The 17,509-nt window shown below is 38.8% G+C and overlaps 1 protein-coding gene across 1 annotated transcript in view; it reads left to right on the plus strand.

Moving 5' to 3' along the window:
- The window catches only part of CPE (carboxypeptidase E), a 55,725-nt gene extending 52,059 nt beyond the window's left edge, over positions 1-3,666 (plus strand). Inside the window, exons 8-9 of the mRNA XM_084518160.1 lie at positions 1,189-1,307; positions 2,460-3,666. Coding sequence (XP_084374286.1) covers positions 1,189-1,307; positions 2,460-2,558 — 218 coding nt within the window. The 3' untranslated portion in view covers positions 2,559-3,666. The remainder of the gene's footprint in view (positions 1-1,188; positions 1,308-2,459) is intronic.
- The last annotated feature ends 13,843 nt before the right edge of the window (positions 3,667-17,509 follow it).

Genomic DNA, 17,509 nt, shown 5'->3' on the forward strand with positions numbered 1-17,509 from the left:
GTTGCATACTGTCAAAACAGTGAGGAAAATAAGTATGTAAATTTTAGCACATTTGAAATGAAGGACAGATCATCATCTTTTTCTTCGTCTTTTTTTTTTTTTTTTTTTTTTTTTCCCCCTCTTTCTCCTGCTCCTTTGTTCATGACTTAAAATTCATCTTTGTTTCATTGCCAGGAAGTAGAATAGATCATTATCGTTGCTTTGCAGCAGTGTTTGCTTTTCCTTTTGTTTCATAAAGAAAAAAGTCTGTGGACAACTGGCTTGACTACTAACATTTTTTGACCATGCAAATTGCAGACATTTAAATAATATTTCCCCAAGCATGGACAAGTGCTTTGAATAGCACTGCTAAATGGACTTTGTAATAATTTGTCATGCTTTCTGAAGTTCTGTGTGGAGACATTTGCAATATTAGCCTGAGACAAATCAGATGATTGGCCACTCCTTGTGCAGAGAGGATCAGATTCTTTGTGGAAATGGTAGAGGGTCATTTCAGAAAACAAGATTATGCATTTTTATTCTGTGGCAGAGAAAGATTGTCTGAAGTAACAGTCAGTGCAGCAGGAGCCCTTCTTTGACCTCAGTGGATCAAGCTTTCATTTCTTTTTTCAGTTAAATGGAAGAAAAAAATCCCTAGACACAGCCTGGATACTGAAACCTGTAGATACTGATACTTTCAGGGGTGACACATGGAAACGAGCATTTATACATGTAGCTATCTCTGCAATATAACTTGAGAAAAGTAGTCTTGTTTGTTTGAATTTGGGGAGAATAAAAATTATTTACATTTGGATTTCCAGAATATCGAGGGATATCAAAAAAACATGCTGCATTGCAGGCAAACTCAGATGCTTGAAATTGGCTGTGCATTGGTGGAGTCCTTCTAAGCAAGGCTTTTGTCCTTTTCTTCAGCGTGCTGGAGAGCCTTCCACTTCAGAAGGCAAAATCTTTTGTGGGGGCTACAGCACAATGTCAGAGTTAAAATGCTTGTTTTGATTACCTGAAAAGAAGAAAGTCTGTGGTGATATATTTGTACAGCCTTTACAGAAAAATTCTTTCAGACAGCCAAAAGAAGAGGGCTGACAGGAACACAAAAGATGCTGACAAGCTAGACAGTCCATTTTACTTGGCTGCATAACTAGTTTTATACATATTTATATGGTTTTATTTTTTTCTTCTTCTCCACAGCCAAGGATGGTGATTATTGGAGACTGCTTGTGCCTGGAAATTACAAACTTACAGCCTCGGCGCCAGGTTATTTAGCAATAACTAAAAAAGTAGCTGTGCCCTTTAGCCCTGCTGTCATGGTAAGTGCTCATGTGTACATCAGTTTAACATCTATTATGGCAAAAAAAGAAAAACTCTCTCTTTTTCCCCTTCATGGTATTTGTGTAACCAGGAGGTTATTTTTCAGAGTATTACTGATATATGCTATTTTAGAAGACAGTCTGGAAATCTGCTTTTCTAGTACATGCTGTGTAAGCCACTAAGAGTAGTCTCATTTTAAACTCACTTCGTTTCCTTACAGTCTTGTTTAAAACAAGCTGACACAGAGAAGGATAATACTGAAATATTTGTATGTTTCTTATTAGTGGATGCATGGCTAGCAGATCAGATAGAATCTGATCGGTATGGCTGTAAATTTTGTGGCATAAAGAGCAAGAGATGTTGAGGTTTTCAGTGAGACTTGGTGTTTGTAGTCTAGTTTGTAGTGACTACCTGCATAGGTTAAAAATGATGTTCAGCTCAATTAGTGAGCTAAAGAAAAGAATTTGGAAAGCAACTCAGAAAGATAATGATGGAGCTGTGCTTAATATAGATACCCAGCATGTATGGCGAGTAAAACTTAGCTCTGTTTGAGAGTTCAGAAGCATTTTTAATTCATCCTCTGTATAAGTGTAGATTCCTCTCATAAAAATTAAAATAGATGCTTATTTCTGTAGTGTGTATCATACAGGAAGATGTACATCATATCTACACTAGTGAGCCATATGTCAGAAAAGCTCCCTGGATTTTCTTTATGGCATAAAATAGAATACATGTTTTGATATGCTGGGAGTCCGCACTGTTAGGTGATAGACAGCAGAATGCTGATGAGACACAGTATTATATGCTAGAAGATTTATGTGCCTTACTACTATTTAATTTTTAGTTTCCTTAGCCCATATTTTTTTAGACAAGTTTTTAGACAAGTCAAGGACTGGTCACATATCTGTTTTCTTTTGGAAATTTTGTTATACGTCTATATGCAGTTTAAGATAAGTTTACTGTACTGATATGCAAGTGTTGCACATATTTAAATCAGCCTCAAGAGACTTTGTAATAGCCTGAAATAGGAAGTACGTCCATAAGGCCAATGGCTATATTAAACAACAGCTTTCAATAAATAACTCTTCAAAATATCAACTTATTTCTCTCTCTGTCTCTTACTGAAGTTATTGTTTGTTTCTCTTACTCAGGTTGATTTTGAACTGGAGTCGTTATCTGAAAGAAAAGAAGAGGAGAAAGAAGAGTTGATGGAATGGTGGAAGATGATGTCAGAAACACTAAATTTTTAAATGAAGATTTTGGCTTTACAGCCATGAATCTGTTATGTGTTGATTTAGTATATTGTACTGTGGAAAGTCCCTATATTTTAGATTTTGTGCACTTCACAATAATTAACTTTTTTTTTTCCAGTCATCTTTTGATTCATATGAATAAAAATAACTACTAAACTCCTAGGTAGATACAGAAGTTATTAATTTTCTTTCATATTGTTATAGAAAATCTACTCTTATATACAAATCAGAACAAAATGAGTGAATGTGTCTGCAGCCTATATGGAAGTACAATCTGTTGTGTATTGTGTACAAGTTCAGAATATGTAGGTTTAATCTTGGTTTAAAAATAAATAAATAAATAAAAATGCTGTAGTCAATTCCCAATACTGCCAGAAATATTTGACAGTGCATAGTAGTAGACAGTGCTCTTACCGAGTTCCATAATGAATGTTATTGAAAAGATTTATAATAAGTGTGGTAGTGTAATGATGTTTTACAAGGATTAAAATACAGTATAATATTTTGTATGTTTCTGGTGTTGGGGCTATTTAAATACATAAGAAACATAAACTTCTGGCTTCATTTTAATAAGCAGAAAGAATCTGCATAAGCTCTTTTATTGAAGATGGCATGAAATGAATTCAGGAAATAAAAGAGCTATATTCCTTAAGCTGTTAATGACATTTCAAGACCAGGTTTTAATTATTTCTCATTACTTATTAACCAAATTAAAATTTTTGAATGGACAAAGAAGAAAAGTTTGTGTACTATGTTAATATGCTGCTTGTGTTTGTTTTACAGGAAGAAAAATAGGATTTCAGGTGAGGTCTATTTAAATTAGAAAACTGCTTTTTCAATAATCTTTACATGTATCAGTGGTGTCTAGATATTCAGCCAGAAGTTCATATGCTCACTGAAAGCTACCAAAGCTTTACACAAAGTTTAGACAGTGAACCAAGAATTACAGAGGACATGCATCTAGTCTCACAAGCCAAGAACAGTTTTGTTTCCAACTTTGTCTCTTCTGTTGGTTAGTCTTATCTAAATCCAAAAGCAATGGAGAGAATTGAAAATTTTATCAGTGGTGAAATTTTACCAAATAAAGCAACTTTGATTAAAAAGATACCTCCCCACCCATTTTAATTTTTTAGTACACTTGAATTAGCTTGCTTTAGTATTTTGTCTGAGTGAAGATTGTGGAGTCAGAGAATACACATGAACTGTAGTGGGTGCACGTCTGGTATAATTCTTCTGAAGCTGCTGCAGGTATGCTACTTGATATCAGCTAAGCATCTCATCTGTTTGAAAGCTTAGACACTATTGCTGGCCTGTTTTAATTCCGGATCAGGTGTTTGATACAGATTTCCTTCCTCTGTTTCTTTAGTATCACTGTGTGTTTTGATGAGCACGTTATTTTCATTGATGTTGTAGAAGTTCAGTACTGTTCAGAACCACTGAAACAATTCAATATCATGCTCCCCGCCTTAAGTGAAAAATCACATGTCCAGGAGTGGGATCCAAATTTACCTCCTTTGGGTATTTAAAAATCTACTAAAAATACTTTTTGAGAATTTGATATTCTTTAATAAAAAACATAGTTGGTCCTTTACAATAAGATTACATATTACAGTATTACAATACACATTGATAAATTGAACAGCAATAAAAACAAATATACTTTCTGATCAAGAATTTACCATGTAACCTGTAGATCATTTAGGTGTTAGTTGTTGAATTCCAGACTACAGGAGAACTTCATGTGCTGTACGTCATCATCCAGTGATGACCTTAGAATCTCCAGTGTGAGGAGGAGCCTGTGTGGCAAACCAAGAATTTACCTTACCTGTGCATGTCTTGGTAACAGCCTGCAGCAATATGGGCACAAGCACGTGCATGGATAAAGGATGCTCAGTTACACCAACTCAGCTGTGTGGTCCCTGATCATCTGAAAGGTTAAGACACAGCATGACCTGTGTTTGGAAGTGATGATACCATTTTCAACAGAACCAGGCAAAACTCAAGCAAGCAGTATGAAAATTAACTAAAGAGACTGTGGGCATGGGGGCAACTGGCTACAGGAGTGTTTCTGACCTGTAAACTAACATAATATGGCAAGTGTATATTTGTACAGAACACCCTGCTCTGCCCCTTCCAAACCTTACAATTTCAATCCAAACAATATTACTATGTGGTGCAATGCCTGTCTTGCATCCAGTCTTCCTGTGGTGGGTTGTGTGGCATAGCTAGTGCAGATGTTACATCAAACTGAGGTCATGGTGCATCTCCAACCCTTACCTGTGTTACATGTGGGATCCTCTACTGTTTTGTGCATTGGCGATTAAATGTAGTATCCCGTAAATGATCTCTATGTTTTGCTTTAGATAGCTGCTTGCCATTACTGTGCTGAGAACAGGTTAAAGTAATTAACTGTTACAACACCAGAACCACTGCCACTGTTCTTGCTGTAGGTATACATCCTTCAGAATAGCGTAGCCAGGACTTCAATGAGTTATGTAGCCTTCCTAGCTGAACTGAGCTGTGTTGTAGGATCGTGTATGTTTAAATGGAAGATTAAAGTGTTGTGTGATGCTGAGCTTTTGGTTAAAAAGACACATGCTGTACTATTGTACAATAAATCTACAGGTTTATTTAAAATGTAAAACGTGTGAGTAATTTACAAGTTCAAAACATGACCTTTTTGGCTGGCCATGTCTGTAAGGTATGTCATCAACATCCTCAGTGAGGTGCATCTGCCAATTAATTTGTTGTTTGAAGAGAAGAACAAGACCAGGATTAGTGCCTGCATCCCAGTGAGAGCCAGCTATGGCCCCTTCAATCCATGCCAGAATAGCCTGATTTTTGCACCTTTTCCCCATGTAGGTAATGTCATGGAGAAGCATCATGGAGAAGAACATCATGAGATGCTCTGCATCTGTGTGGGGTCACTGGGGACAGGGCATCCACTTTTGTCAGTCCTTTTCCTTTTCACGGTACTTACAATCCCATTGTTTTTCCATATTATTTCTTAGGATGAGTAAGCACAGTGTGCAAGTTGTTTGCAAAACTGTGGTACTATGGTGGTCAGGGTTATAATGAAGCCAGCCAAATAAAAACGCATCTGTATTACATCTCCCTTTTCATCAATTGTGCACTTTATATCAATGTGCACATTGATATATCTGTTTCACACAGTCCTGTCATATTCCTGAGCTGATAACGACAAAATCTGAAGTGTGAATTAAAACTAAGAGGGTATGTAAGAAAGCAGAATTACTACCAAGTTTCTTTGAGGTACTCTAACAGGTGTGTTAGGAACACTTGGTGAATATAAATAGCTCGTTATAGGAAGGAGGATTCAGAGCAGGATGACAAATAAGTTCAGAGGAGGCAGAACTTAAAGCAGGAATAGTTCCCATCAACCTGGTTGTCTCCGTATATGACCTTAGTTTACTCAGGCCACTGAGGGCTGTAGTCCAGCAGCAGTTTGATGTCAGTCTCTGAGGGTTTGAGCTGCCTCCAGACCTTCTCAGCAGACCTGCCCCAGTGGAGGAGCGCCTTGCTTCCTGCTGCTTTTAATCAGCAGCTCTGGAAGTGGGAGACCCAGAGACATCGCTTCTGCCCTTGCCTTCTGGCTTCCTGAAGCTTGCAGTGATCCATCCCACTCTGATCATCTCCTTGTAGGTATTTTATTGCTCCCTACATTTCTGTTTATGCAGAGCAACATCTGTTGTGAATAATTCACTGCTTGTTAATTTGACTCAGAAGTTTGGTCATTGACACAGCCGCTGTTCCAGTATTTCTGACTTCTATAATTAAACCCAGAAAACAAAAACACCCAGGGGATTTTCTGAAAGTCATGGTATTAAGAAAAAAACAGTGGGTTTGTTTTTCTCCTGGCTTGTGAAGACTTTGAGTGAGCTTGTTTAAAGTTTCCATTTTTAAAGCCTGCTTTGAGGGGAGAAGAAAATGACAACTGAGAAGCTGATGTAATCCTATGCCTTCAGGAGCAAGGGTTCTGAGCAAGTACTGGAGTAGGCAGTGTACAAAAAGAGACATTTAGAAACAACTGATGTTTACTTTTACTAACAGTGGTAATGGGAACTATGTTAAACGAGTTAAATGGCCTTCATGTGCTGATCGCTCTGCCCTTCATATTTTGCCTCTCTGTTCTGGAGGTGTTATATTTCATCAGTGACTTAAACACATCCATGGTTAGGCACCATTTATCACAATGCTAGATTTTCCCTGAATTGATGGTTAATACTCGCCTGTTATTTTATCTTTGTCCTACTTTCATATTAAGTTAAGCCACCACAGATTTTTGTAATCATGGATTGCTCTGCACACAGTGGAAATTGTCAAAGATAGAAGTTGAAGAGTTTGGCTTCTGCATTGGGAATGTTGAGGGAATTTGACATCTGGGAATGCACTGGAAGCAGCTTAGTATTGTGAAATAAGTAGATTTTGTAGACCTTTCTGCTAATCATTCCTCAGGAAAGGGCTGAAAAGGATTATGGACCTATGGGATTCTAGGAGTGTAACATGTCCATGCCTTTAGACTTCAGCTAAAGCTACTCTGGAAAGATTCCCATTAGCTTCACTGGGGTTTTATCAGACCCTCAAGCCTGGAATCTGAGTAATCGCGACTATGTGTTGCCAAGGCTGCTCATTTTGCATTAACAGTAATTGTTCTTCATCTTTTCCAGAAGAAAGATGCAAAACAATAAACAAGAAATGAAGTCCAATTTTCTCAAAGTGCAGATATGGTTGTGGAATTTGTTAAGGGTCATCGCATGACCTAAAGTAGAAATAAAGGCAGTTAGCTGCACTAGTGGAAACCTATAGCTCACTAAGCCTCAGGAGAAGACAGAAGGATAAATCAGGAGGATGCTTTTGGAACAGTCACCTGCTGAGGATGTGGTCAGGGCTATAAAGAGACAAAATATCAAGCTAGGTGAACTTCTCACCTGCCTGCAGTGTGGCCACAATAGGATATAACAGAGTGTCAATTCCGCCCAGTAATGTGAGATTTCAGTTCAGAAACCCAGAGGAGCATCTGTGCTGCGGTGTGCGGCGATGCACGCGCTAGTGTCCGAACGCGCAGAACCAATATCCCTCTTCCACATTCCAGCACCTCCAGCACAAAAGGTAAATTAAACACATTTTCAGAGACTATGGACTAGATTCAAGACAGGACTTGGCTGCCAAGAGCAGAATTACAGTCTGACTTGCCTCCCTTCCGCTCACTAAATATCCGCTCATGTGGCTTTCCTTGGCTGCTTCCAGTTTTCTCTCTGGGTGTGTCAAAAACTAGCCCGGCCTGAGCAGCTCAAGGCTCGCTTGTGCCAAGACCCATCAGGACAGGATTACAGGGTTTTCTTGTGTCCAAAAATCCTAAATCTGCACTTGCACTTCCACTTGAGACAGATCTCTTATGGCATAGCCTGGCACCCTGAATTTTTAGTTCTTCAGAATGGGGACCCCCCAGCAGTTTGCTTTTAGCCTTTATGTTTAGGATTATTCCCATGGAGGTAGAAGAAATCTGCTACACTTTCTTGGTGGTGTAGGAGGAAGGATCTGGCCTACTCCCTGGACTCCATTTCATAGCATGGCAGGCGTATGAATACTCAGAGGATGGGAAGTGCTCCTGCATCCTACAGGTCTCAGGCATAGTCTGAGACATGGTTTTTGAGACAGTATCAGAAAATCAGTTTCAAAAGGTATAGCAGTAAATGTAATACTATCTTCTTTCCCCTTCAGATTCAGGTAATTTATTTAAAGGATTATCATGGTAGTGATATTTGAACCTGTGTATGCGTATAGCAGCAGATCCTATTCAAGGGGCTGAAGTGCTTTTAAAGGAGCTTTGTCTGAAATACAGGAGCAGCCTTTGGAGCAGGAGCACATGGAAATGCAGCTCACTGGCTTGTGCTGCACAGCATTTGTTCTTGCTGTGTGGTAAACGAGGGGCACTCGCTCCAGTCCTGGTGTTTAACCGCTGTGATGAAGACTGTTGGGAGGCAGTCTGAAAGAGCTTTTGCATTGCTCATGCATAGATTATAAAAGCTTAGGGCCCAGAAAAGTCTTACTGGCAAAGAAAAGTCTCAGATGCTGCAAAGTTTACCTTTTGGGTGCACTGTGAGCGTGTGTGTGAGGGGGAGCAGAGGAGCAGCACTGGAATGTACAACATCTCCAGGCTATGGCAGGCGCTGCTCAGAAATCCCTGAAGGTACCTATTCTGTTTGGCATAAAAGGAACACCACCTCCTGGTTTCATGCTTCACATCTAAATGAAATGCCTGTGTAGGTCATGTGAGTCCCAGGCAGACCCTGAAGCTTTGAGGGAGCAGGTAGACATCTTGCCAGAGAGGCTGGGGAAGCTTCGGGCCCAATCACCACTCGAGGGAATGGTTTGAAGGACATAACATATGCCTCTAATGTAGCTGGTGACTACGTCAAAATGACACGATGGCTGCTGGCTCTGCGTGCTGGCTGCCCTGCATCATGTCTGATGGCACCAGACTGCCTTAATGCCATCTGCTGAAGTCTGTAGCACTGAACCCTTTACGGCATTTTGACCTATAAAGCCTGTTCATTAGGTATTTTAATAGGGATTTTGTAGAAGAATTTTCTGAAGGCACTGCTTCCTTGTGCCTTCTTCAGGAAACTGAAAGGCTAAATGTAGAGAAACTCATTCTAAGCTTCATTACACCGAGGCATGAAACCTTCCTTTCTAAATAAGCATAGCTCTCTATTTCCACCTATGTCTGACAGGTGTCAGCATCAGATGCCTGTTAAAATAAGAAGTAATAGGCAAGATATAAATATTTGCAAAACCTTTTGATCATTTTTGTAATGTCTCAAAAGTTAGATGCAGTTTGCAGGGGATTTCCACTGAAAAGAAAATTTGGAGGAGATTCTAAGTTAAGTCAGTGGATATTTGTTTGCCAGCATACTGGATGGTATTATAAGATGCCAAGAAAAACTCAAAATAACATGGAAAATATTCAGTACTATTAGTTATGAGTTTACATAAGTTGCTGGCACATTATATTAAGAATCCTTAGATAAATAGATACTAGAAATACAAAGCCCAAACAATAAAACAATAATAATTACATTTAATGCATTTGAACAAGTGTCACAGATGAATGAAATTTTTACCTAGTGGATTTTTTTTTTTTTTTTTTTTTTTTCAGCAAGGAGGTTAAATATAGATATATGTTCATATACTGTTTGAAAATAAATTTACCTCAAGAATTAATTTTAAATTTGAGAAAATTGAAGCCAAGATAAAAATAGAAAACACTGTGAATTCCCAAATAAAAATACAATAAATACAAATTTAAAAGATGGTACTAAGTATTTGTGTACCAAAACAATTCATATATAATAAAACTTTCCATATGCCTTTGGAAACTATAGGATGAAAAATAATAATAGAACAGCTATTGAAAGATAAATTTGAGGTTTTAGGGTATAATGCTTGTACTTATAAGCATTTTTACCAATTTCATAGTTTTTATTAATGTAACCACATAAATGAACCCACAGTCTAGCAAAGAAAGACTGAATAAGATCAAATAGTTGGCAGCTAAAACTAGACAAATTCAGAAGCAGAAATAATGTTCAGTATTTTCTTAATGGGACTAATTCACCTTAGCAATAGTTCATGTAGCAGTACAGATTTTTTTCATCAAATGAATGTTTTAAACTAAGACCATTGTCCTTTTAAAAGAAAAGTTTGTTCCTTGGCTGAACCAATCCTTTATCCTTCACGGATACTCCCTTTCTGTTGATTGTCCCATCTGGTTTAATTGTTTCCCGAGGTATCAGACAATTATACCTCCCTTCAAGGGTCTGCTTCATCAATCTAAGGGCATTTTGGGATGCATTAATTACCGGATTCTGAGAATTCAGCCTTGGCTTCTGAGGGCAGGATCTGCATGCCATTAATTGTATCTGGATATTGATTTTCCATGTTTGATTGTGGGTTCCCTTACTATGTGCTCTATGAATGAAGCCAAGGGAGATTTTAGCTTTGGTTCTGAACTGAATTCTAAGCTATAACACAACCTGCTGAAATGCTTACAGGAATGTGTTTGATTTTTAGATCAAAGGAAATGCTTAGGAGGGCTTTCTATCCTTGAGACTTACAACATTGTCATTTTCCTTGAATTACAGTATTCCCAGAATTTACTAATTAAAGCCTGGCTTGTTGGTGTCATATTTATGTCAGCAGATTCAGGTCCCATAATATCCATGAAAATTGTTTGTATAGTAAGCTCCCACACCTCTCAAATCCAGTTACTTCCAGGGGTAGAGGTGGGACATCAAAGCCATGCACTGTTTCTCCCCCTCATCAGGATTTTGTAGTTGTTCTTTCTCCACAATTTCATTTTTGCATTCCAGCGTCCCTGAGATGCATGTTGAAACCCTGATATGGCCTGTGCACTGGGTTCCAAATCAGAAAATGTGAAATAGATCATGGTATGCTGGAATTTATTATCTAAAAGGTGAAGCTAGGCTGCTGATGCTGATACATCAGCATGAGGCCATACAGTTGCAGATGCACAGCTGCATCATTTCCTATGAATAACCTCATTATTCTGCGCCTTTGGACAGAAATTGCTGAAGGCAATGAGTAGTCTTCATTGGTAATGTCCTGTCAGATCTTCACTTGGCCATCCCCCATAAACATGGGGCTGTGTTGGGTCTGTCTGAGCTGGAGTCACCTTTTCCCTGCAGCAGCCCGCACAGTGCTGTGCTCTGCACTCGTAGCTGGAACAGCACTGATATCACTCCAGTGTTGTGTCTATTGCTGCATAGTGCTGGCACAGCATCAGGACTCCTTCCAAGCCCCCAAGAGCCAGCAGGCTGGGGGTGGGCAGGTGATGGGGAGGGGACATTGCCAGGGCAGCTGACCTAAACCAACCAAAGGGATATTCCATAACACCTGATGTCACACTCAGCAATAAAAGGGGGGGCTCTTGTGGGGGAGGGGGCTGTTCCTCCTGAACAACCACTACGCGTTTGAGGCCCTGCTTCCCAGGATGTGGCTGAACACTGCTCGCTGATGGGAAGTAGAGAATAATTTTTTCTCTCTCTGTGCTTCCACGCGGACTGATTGTTTCTCTTGTTTCTGTTTTTCCTCCCCATTCCCTTCCCCTTTAATTAAACCTTTCTCATCTCAAACCTCGAGTTCTCTGTGTTGTATTTTCTCCCCCTTCCTCTTTGAGGAGAAGGGGAGTGAGAGAGCGGTTGTGGTGGAGCTCGGCTGCCCACCTGAGTAAAACCACCACAGGGGCTAGAAAGGTGTGATCATAATCTGCAATTTAGTTCCCTTTCTGCTTCCTTTTAGTCTCAGTTCCTCACACCATTCAGCCTCTTGAATGAGAGCAAATTACTTCATGGCAACTTTTTTTTTTTTTTCTTTTTTTAGATAAATGGATATTTAGGTGCATATTATGCATATTATAAAAAAGCCACAAAAGGGAAACAAAGATTAGAGTTACATATGTTTTATGTACATACATACATAGATATATGCTTCTAGATACACAACATATATACATATGCTTACTCTTTCCTGAATGTCAATATTTCACTTTGTTTCCTTCTCCTAGTCCTTTACAGAACAGCAGCAACAGGGGTTATCTGAGGCCTTTGTTGTTGGCAGTAATACATTAACAGCCTTTTCTCTCACTAAACCAGTGGGGAGCACAAGCCTTGGCACTTTTCTTAGAGTATTACAGTCAGCTTTAGGTGACAGACTTCAGGATCGGGGATCTCATGGATGTATTCATCTTGTTTCTCATTTTGCCTTGCAGGGGATATTTTCTCTCCAGGAGAGGATGGACCATGAAAGGGTTTTGTTTGACCAACACTAATCTCTACTGCATCAGTTTCAATACTTTAAAAACATGTTCATCCAGACAGTTTGAGCTGCTGCTTTCTCGTTTTAGTGTCTTGGATTAAGACTTGTGTGGTCTTAGAATCAGAGCCATGGTTAATGCTGAGAAGAAATATTAGGGTAAGCTTCATGCATTGTAGGCAAGCAGCTAAGAGTGTTACTGTCCAGGAGCACCCCCAGAGAAACCATTTCTTCACTACAGCAGAGGTCAAGTACAATCATGCAACTCTCATCTGCATGGCTGTTCAATGAGTGTACCTCAAGCACTTCCCACTTGTAGAGTTAGAATGGGATGTAAACAGAAAGGACCCAGCTTGACTGAGGTTCCTGCATGACTGTGTACAGTAAATTCTGTACTTTAGCTGTTCTTTAGCTATTTAGCTATTTAGCTTCTTTAGCTATTCAAATATTTTTTCTTTCTACCTAGGAGATAGGAACAAAGCAAAACTGAAATTCAGGACAATAAACCACAGGAAAACTACAGTGTAGTTATTTATCTGAAGAATCTATAGATACTTAAACATAAGCTCTTTCTCTCTCTCTTTTATTTTTATTTTTATTTTTGTTTTTGTTTCTGTTTCTGTTTTTGTTTTTTATTTTTTTTTGGAGTGCACTCAGAAACCAAAAATGGAAACAAACAAAAAAAAAATCAATTATACTTTTCCAATGAATGTTTTCCCTTTAGAAACTTGCAGATCAAAATAACTAAAAGATAAAAATCTACTTGTGCAAACCCTTCCTGTTACAACTTTTCTTCCCCCCAGCTGAAGCCTTTAATATTTGGAAAAATTGTTTTGAAAGACTAAAAAAATACTACAAAACTTGGATTCCTAGTATTTGGAAAACCTAAGCATAAAAACGTAAAACAGGATCTAGACATCTATGCTACGCCTTGCTGCAAATGCCACATTATTCCCATGTCTTCAGCTTTAAATTCTGTGCATTGTGAGTCACAACTGCCCTGCTGCTGGGTAGTACCCTCTGGCAGAGAGATGGGACAAACAGATTTTGGCTGATGAGGTGATCATCTTCTGTAACATGCCTTAATCCAGCACTGTCTGTGAGTGAGCAAATCCAGGTATTTAGGTACCTGTTTGGTTCTGATCCCAGCTGTCCCTAGAGAGAATGAGAGTCTTAAAGATGTGCTGAACTGACTCTCCACCTCCTGTTGTGATTAGAAAGGGACAACAGCCAGAGTCTATTTTCCACTCTATATTTAAAACCATTGACTTCAGTGGAATTACTCTGGATTTAAATGCCATCCTTAGGAGTAGAAAATGACCTTGTGTCCCATTTCTTTCCACCACAAAGATCCCCCTTCCCAGCTTTCACACACTGAGCAATGGCAGTTTGGCATGTGCTGCTACTGCGTATTTCCCTCCCAATTACCTGTTTCCTCTCCTGTGTGCATTTTTGGCATGATGTGTCATGTTCTCAAACCTCACATACCTGAAATATTTGGAAGCACCAAGTTCTGGACACATCTGGTTATTAGATTTGTTCTGAACAGATAGCTGCCCCTTTTGTGAATAAAAGCCTCATGTGGCCATAGGAAATTCCACTAAGATTTTCCGCTCTATATTATCATTTTACCTTCAATATTTTACTGCTCACTTTATTAAAAAGAAATGTTATAGCATGTTACATGCAAAACACTGCAGAAGCTTGAATGGAAGATGTGTTTTTTAGGACAAGAACGTTAAATTCTCTTCTTCCAGGTGAGGAGCCAGACATCTCCCTCACAGATAAATTCAATGGAAGCTTTGCCATCCATTATGCTCAGCAGCACACAATAGCTTTTGGGAAACAGTTCCAACAGTTCATGTCTTTCCACATAATTTTAATAAGAAAAATACTTCATGACCATATGATCTGCAAATACTTTCTGATAAAGCTGTAATCTGAACAGCTTTACAGTTCTCTTGCATGATTTCAGCAGTCTACTGATATTCGACTGTAAATGTTTGAGAATAGCACACAATGAGCTCTTGCTACAAGCTTTGTCTTCTGCTCTAGCTTAGGAATTAGCAGGACTGTGTCTTCAGAAGTTTCTTGACCCTCATCTACCTTCTTAGAATAAAATCTTTCTTGTGCTAGATGAGTTCAAATGAAAGACTGGTGCTAATTTGCTCACAAACAAATTGAGGCTGATTATTAGGATGCTGTTGAAATTTGTATGCTGTTAGGCATCTCAACAAAGTTCTTACTCAAAACTTTAATGTGAGCATTTTGCTATTTCCATTTTGGATTAAAACAAATCTTATTTAAATAATTAGAAAAGAATGCTCTTTAGTTTGGAGCAGCTTTTTTTTTTTTTTTTAATTATTATTATTTAACAAAACCTCATTTTTCTATTAGCAAAAACAAGACAGATAACCCCAGCTGATATAGAAACAATCACCTCCTTTTCTTGTCTTGATCTCTGAAGAAAATATTCATTTATTCTATTAGCTGATCAGGCGGTAAACTGATGATCAGGTAATCATTTTTAAGTTCTTTTATTTCAGTAAATGGGGGATGTACCTTGCTCCAGCTACAGCAATGGCAGCTTTTTCTGATCACATGCCAAGAGGCTACAAATATGCCTGACTAATATAGATAGACAATGTGTCTGTCTGTCTATGAAAATCTGTCATTTTAAGGGGGGCTGAAGTTTAAGCACAGTGACAGAATGAGGGAGGCAGTCCACAAAATGGGGTAGAAGAGGTATACTAAAATCTCTCACTGGAGATTATTACATTAAAGGTTTAATTCAGCAAGCTACTTGCTTGCTTCACCTGAGATGTTGTCCTATTAAAGAGAATGGAAGTATTTACTTGATTAGTGTTAAGTGAGGGTACCTGTATCTTGGTGAATTAATGTTAAACACTTTTAGAACAAAGGAATTATAATCACCCTGGAGCTCTATTTACACTTGCTACTTTTTCCCTTGGCATGATGCCCAACAGCTGCACCATCAAGAAGAGTTATGGGCTCTAACTGTCCTTTACCTCCTTCCCTGCTGGAAGGGACTGGTCCCTTTGATCTGCTGACAGAGCTATTGCAGTGATTCATTTAAAGCGACATCGGTTAGCTTAAACAGTTGTTTTTTTTTTTTTTTTTTTTCCTAACTTGGCTTTTTTAGACAGAAAGGAATTAGGGAGCTTGCTAGCCTCCTTCCCTAGCTCAGCTGTTTATGGGCTGCATGCATGTTGGCACAGTGTAAGTAATATCTGTAGGTCAATAACAAACCAAGACTGAATTCAATAAAGGATGTATTTTGAATGTTGACTGTATTGCTAACAAATACACATACGTAATGGCTGAAAAAAAGGCTACAGATTGTTTTTTGTATTTGCTACTTCATCCTATGCAATAGATCATATGATGAGTAAAGCAAGTAAATTTGTTATTGAGGAGAACTAGTAATACAATTGCCCAACATCTAGCAAAAACAAGATAAAATTTGCTGATTATGTGTAATATCAGGCTCTTGATATCTTGTTAAAATGGTGAGGCTCCAAAAAGAACAGCTGTAGCAAGTTCTCCTAAAATGTGGTATTTTAGTAACTGATGCTGGGATGTGAAGGAGCTTCTTTGGCTCCACAACTGGAAAGCCTGATTTGAAAGCAGGAGCATGTTTTATGGATACCACTTTCCATTCTGATCATAGTAAGGATTGTTTCCTATTCCCTCTGCCTAGTGAAGAGGCTTTTCACTGGAAAAGAGTGTGAAGAGGCCTCTTTTTCTCTCAGGTGAACTGGCAGATGAGGTTAGTGTGAAACCATTTCATCTTTTTCACTCCAGTATTTACTGCAGCACCCAGAGGCTAAGAAGAGCCAAGCAGGCAGGTGGGGGGCTCAGTGCCAGGGCAGTCTCTCTGTAAACCTGGTAGTCAGGGTACACACTTGTTTTTTCTGCCATATGGAGTATGTTATGAGTACTATGTGTTTGGGCCTGTTTGTGTTTCAAAAGGGCTTTTTTTCTAAAAAAAAAAAATAATTTCACTGTAAAGGTTGGAGGAAAAACTTGTTTCAGAAGTCTGGGTTTAACAGCCCAAGACCTTAAACTGGAGTGAGGCCTATGCAGTCACAAGGTGTGTGGGGGGGCATTGCTCAACACTCAGTGGTGCCAGCTAGAAAGATCAGTGTTGTTCTTCATTCTTTAGCCCCGTGTTATTTGGCTGGTAGCTGGTAGGGGTTAGGGCTCATCCTCTCAGCAGGAGGCCTGCTGAAGCTAAAGCACACTTTGATGCATGAGAACAGTGGAAATAGCTAAAACTGTCAGTGAATGTACCCACTAAATACAACAGCATGGGATTCAGTAGAAAAACTGCTTCTGGAGTAGTGCTTTTTTTATGGTGCCTTTTTTTTTTTTTTTTTTTTTTTTTTTTTTTTTTTTTTTCCTATAATACAAGTCATATGTTTCTTGGGACTGAGTAGCATGGAGGAAATCTGTCTTTCTGTAAGATGAAATGTTTAGAGGAAAACCAGCTAGGGGGAAATTCAGCTGCTCTGTGCAATGCATGTCTGTGTCTGTTTCCTGTGTTTTACAATATATGCCACATACACTAGATGGCAATGTAATACCTGCATAAAGGGCTTATCAGTGAATTCAACAAAAACTGCATTCAGGTAGGTACCACAAGTTCTTTACAAGTAACAGCTTTACCTTAACTGTTTTACTCTTATTGTGAGCAAACATTCTAACACAAAGGAAAAATACAGGACAAGTTTAGGTCAGGAGAGGTCCACAGAGTTTGTTTCTTGCTTGTTCCTCCCTCAGTATTTTTCATAACTGCTTATATATTTGTCATGTCATATTTCATATGGTAAACTCTGTGAATATGTGGTTTAATCAGGTTTTGCATCTCCTACCTCTGTTTGACACTAGCTCAAATAGCTTTGAAACATCCTTCCCGTGTATTCCCTTTAGAATACTTTAGACATTGCAGATGTTCCCCTTTCATTTCCTCTTTTTCCGATGAGCAAAAGCCTGTGTAACAGCTCAGTAATGTTTCTGGGACACAAGGAAGCTTTGTTGCATGTGTATTCCAGGTCCACCTCTTTCTCAGG

This window comes from Aythya ferina, assembly GCF_964211825.1.
Source record: "Aythya ferina genome assembly, chromosome: 4".
Classification (NCBI taxonomy): domain Eukaryota; kingdom Metazoa; phylum Chordata; class Aves; order Anseriformes; family Anatidae; genus Aythya; species Aythya ferina.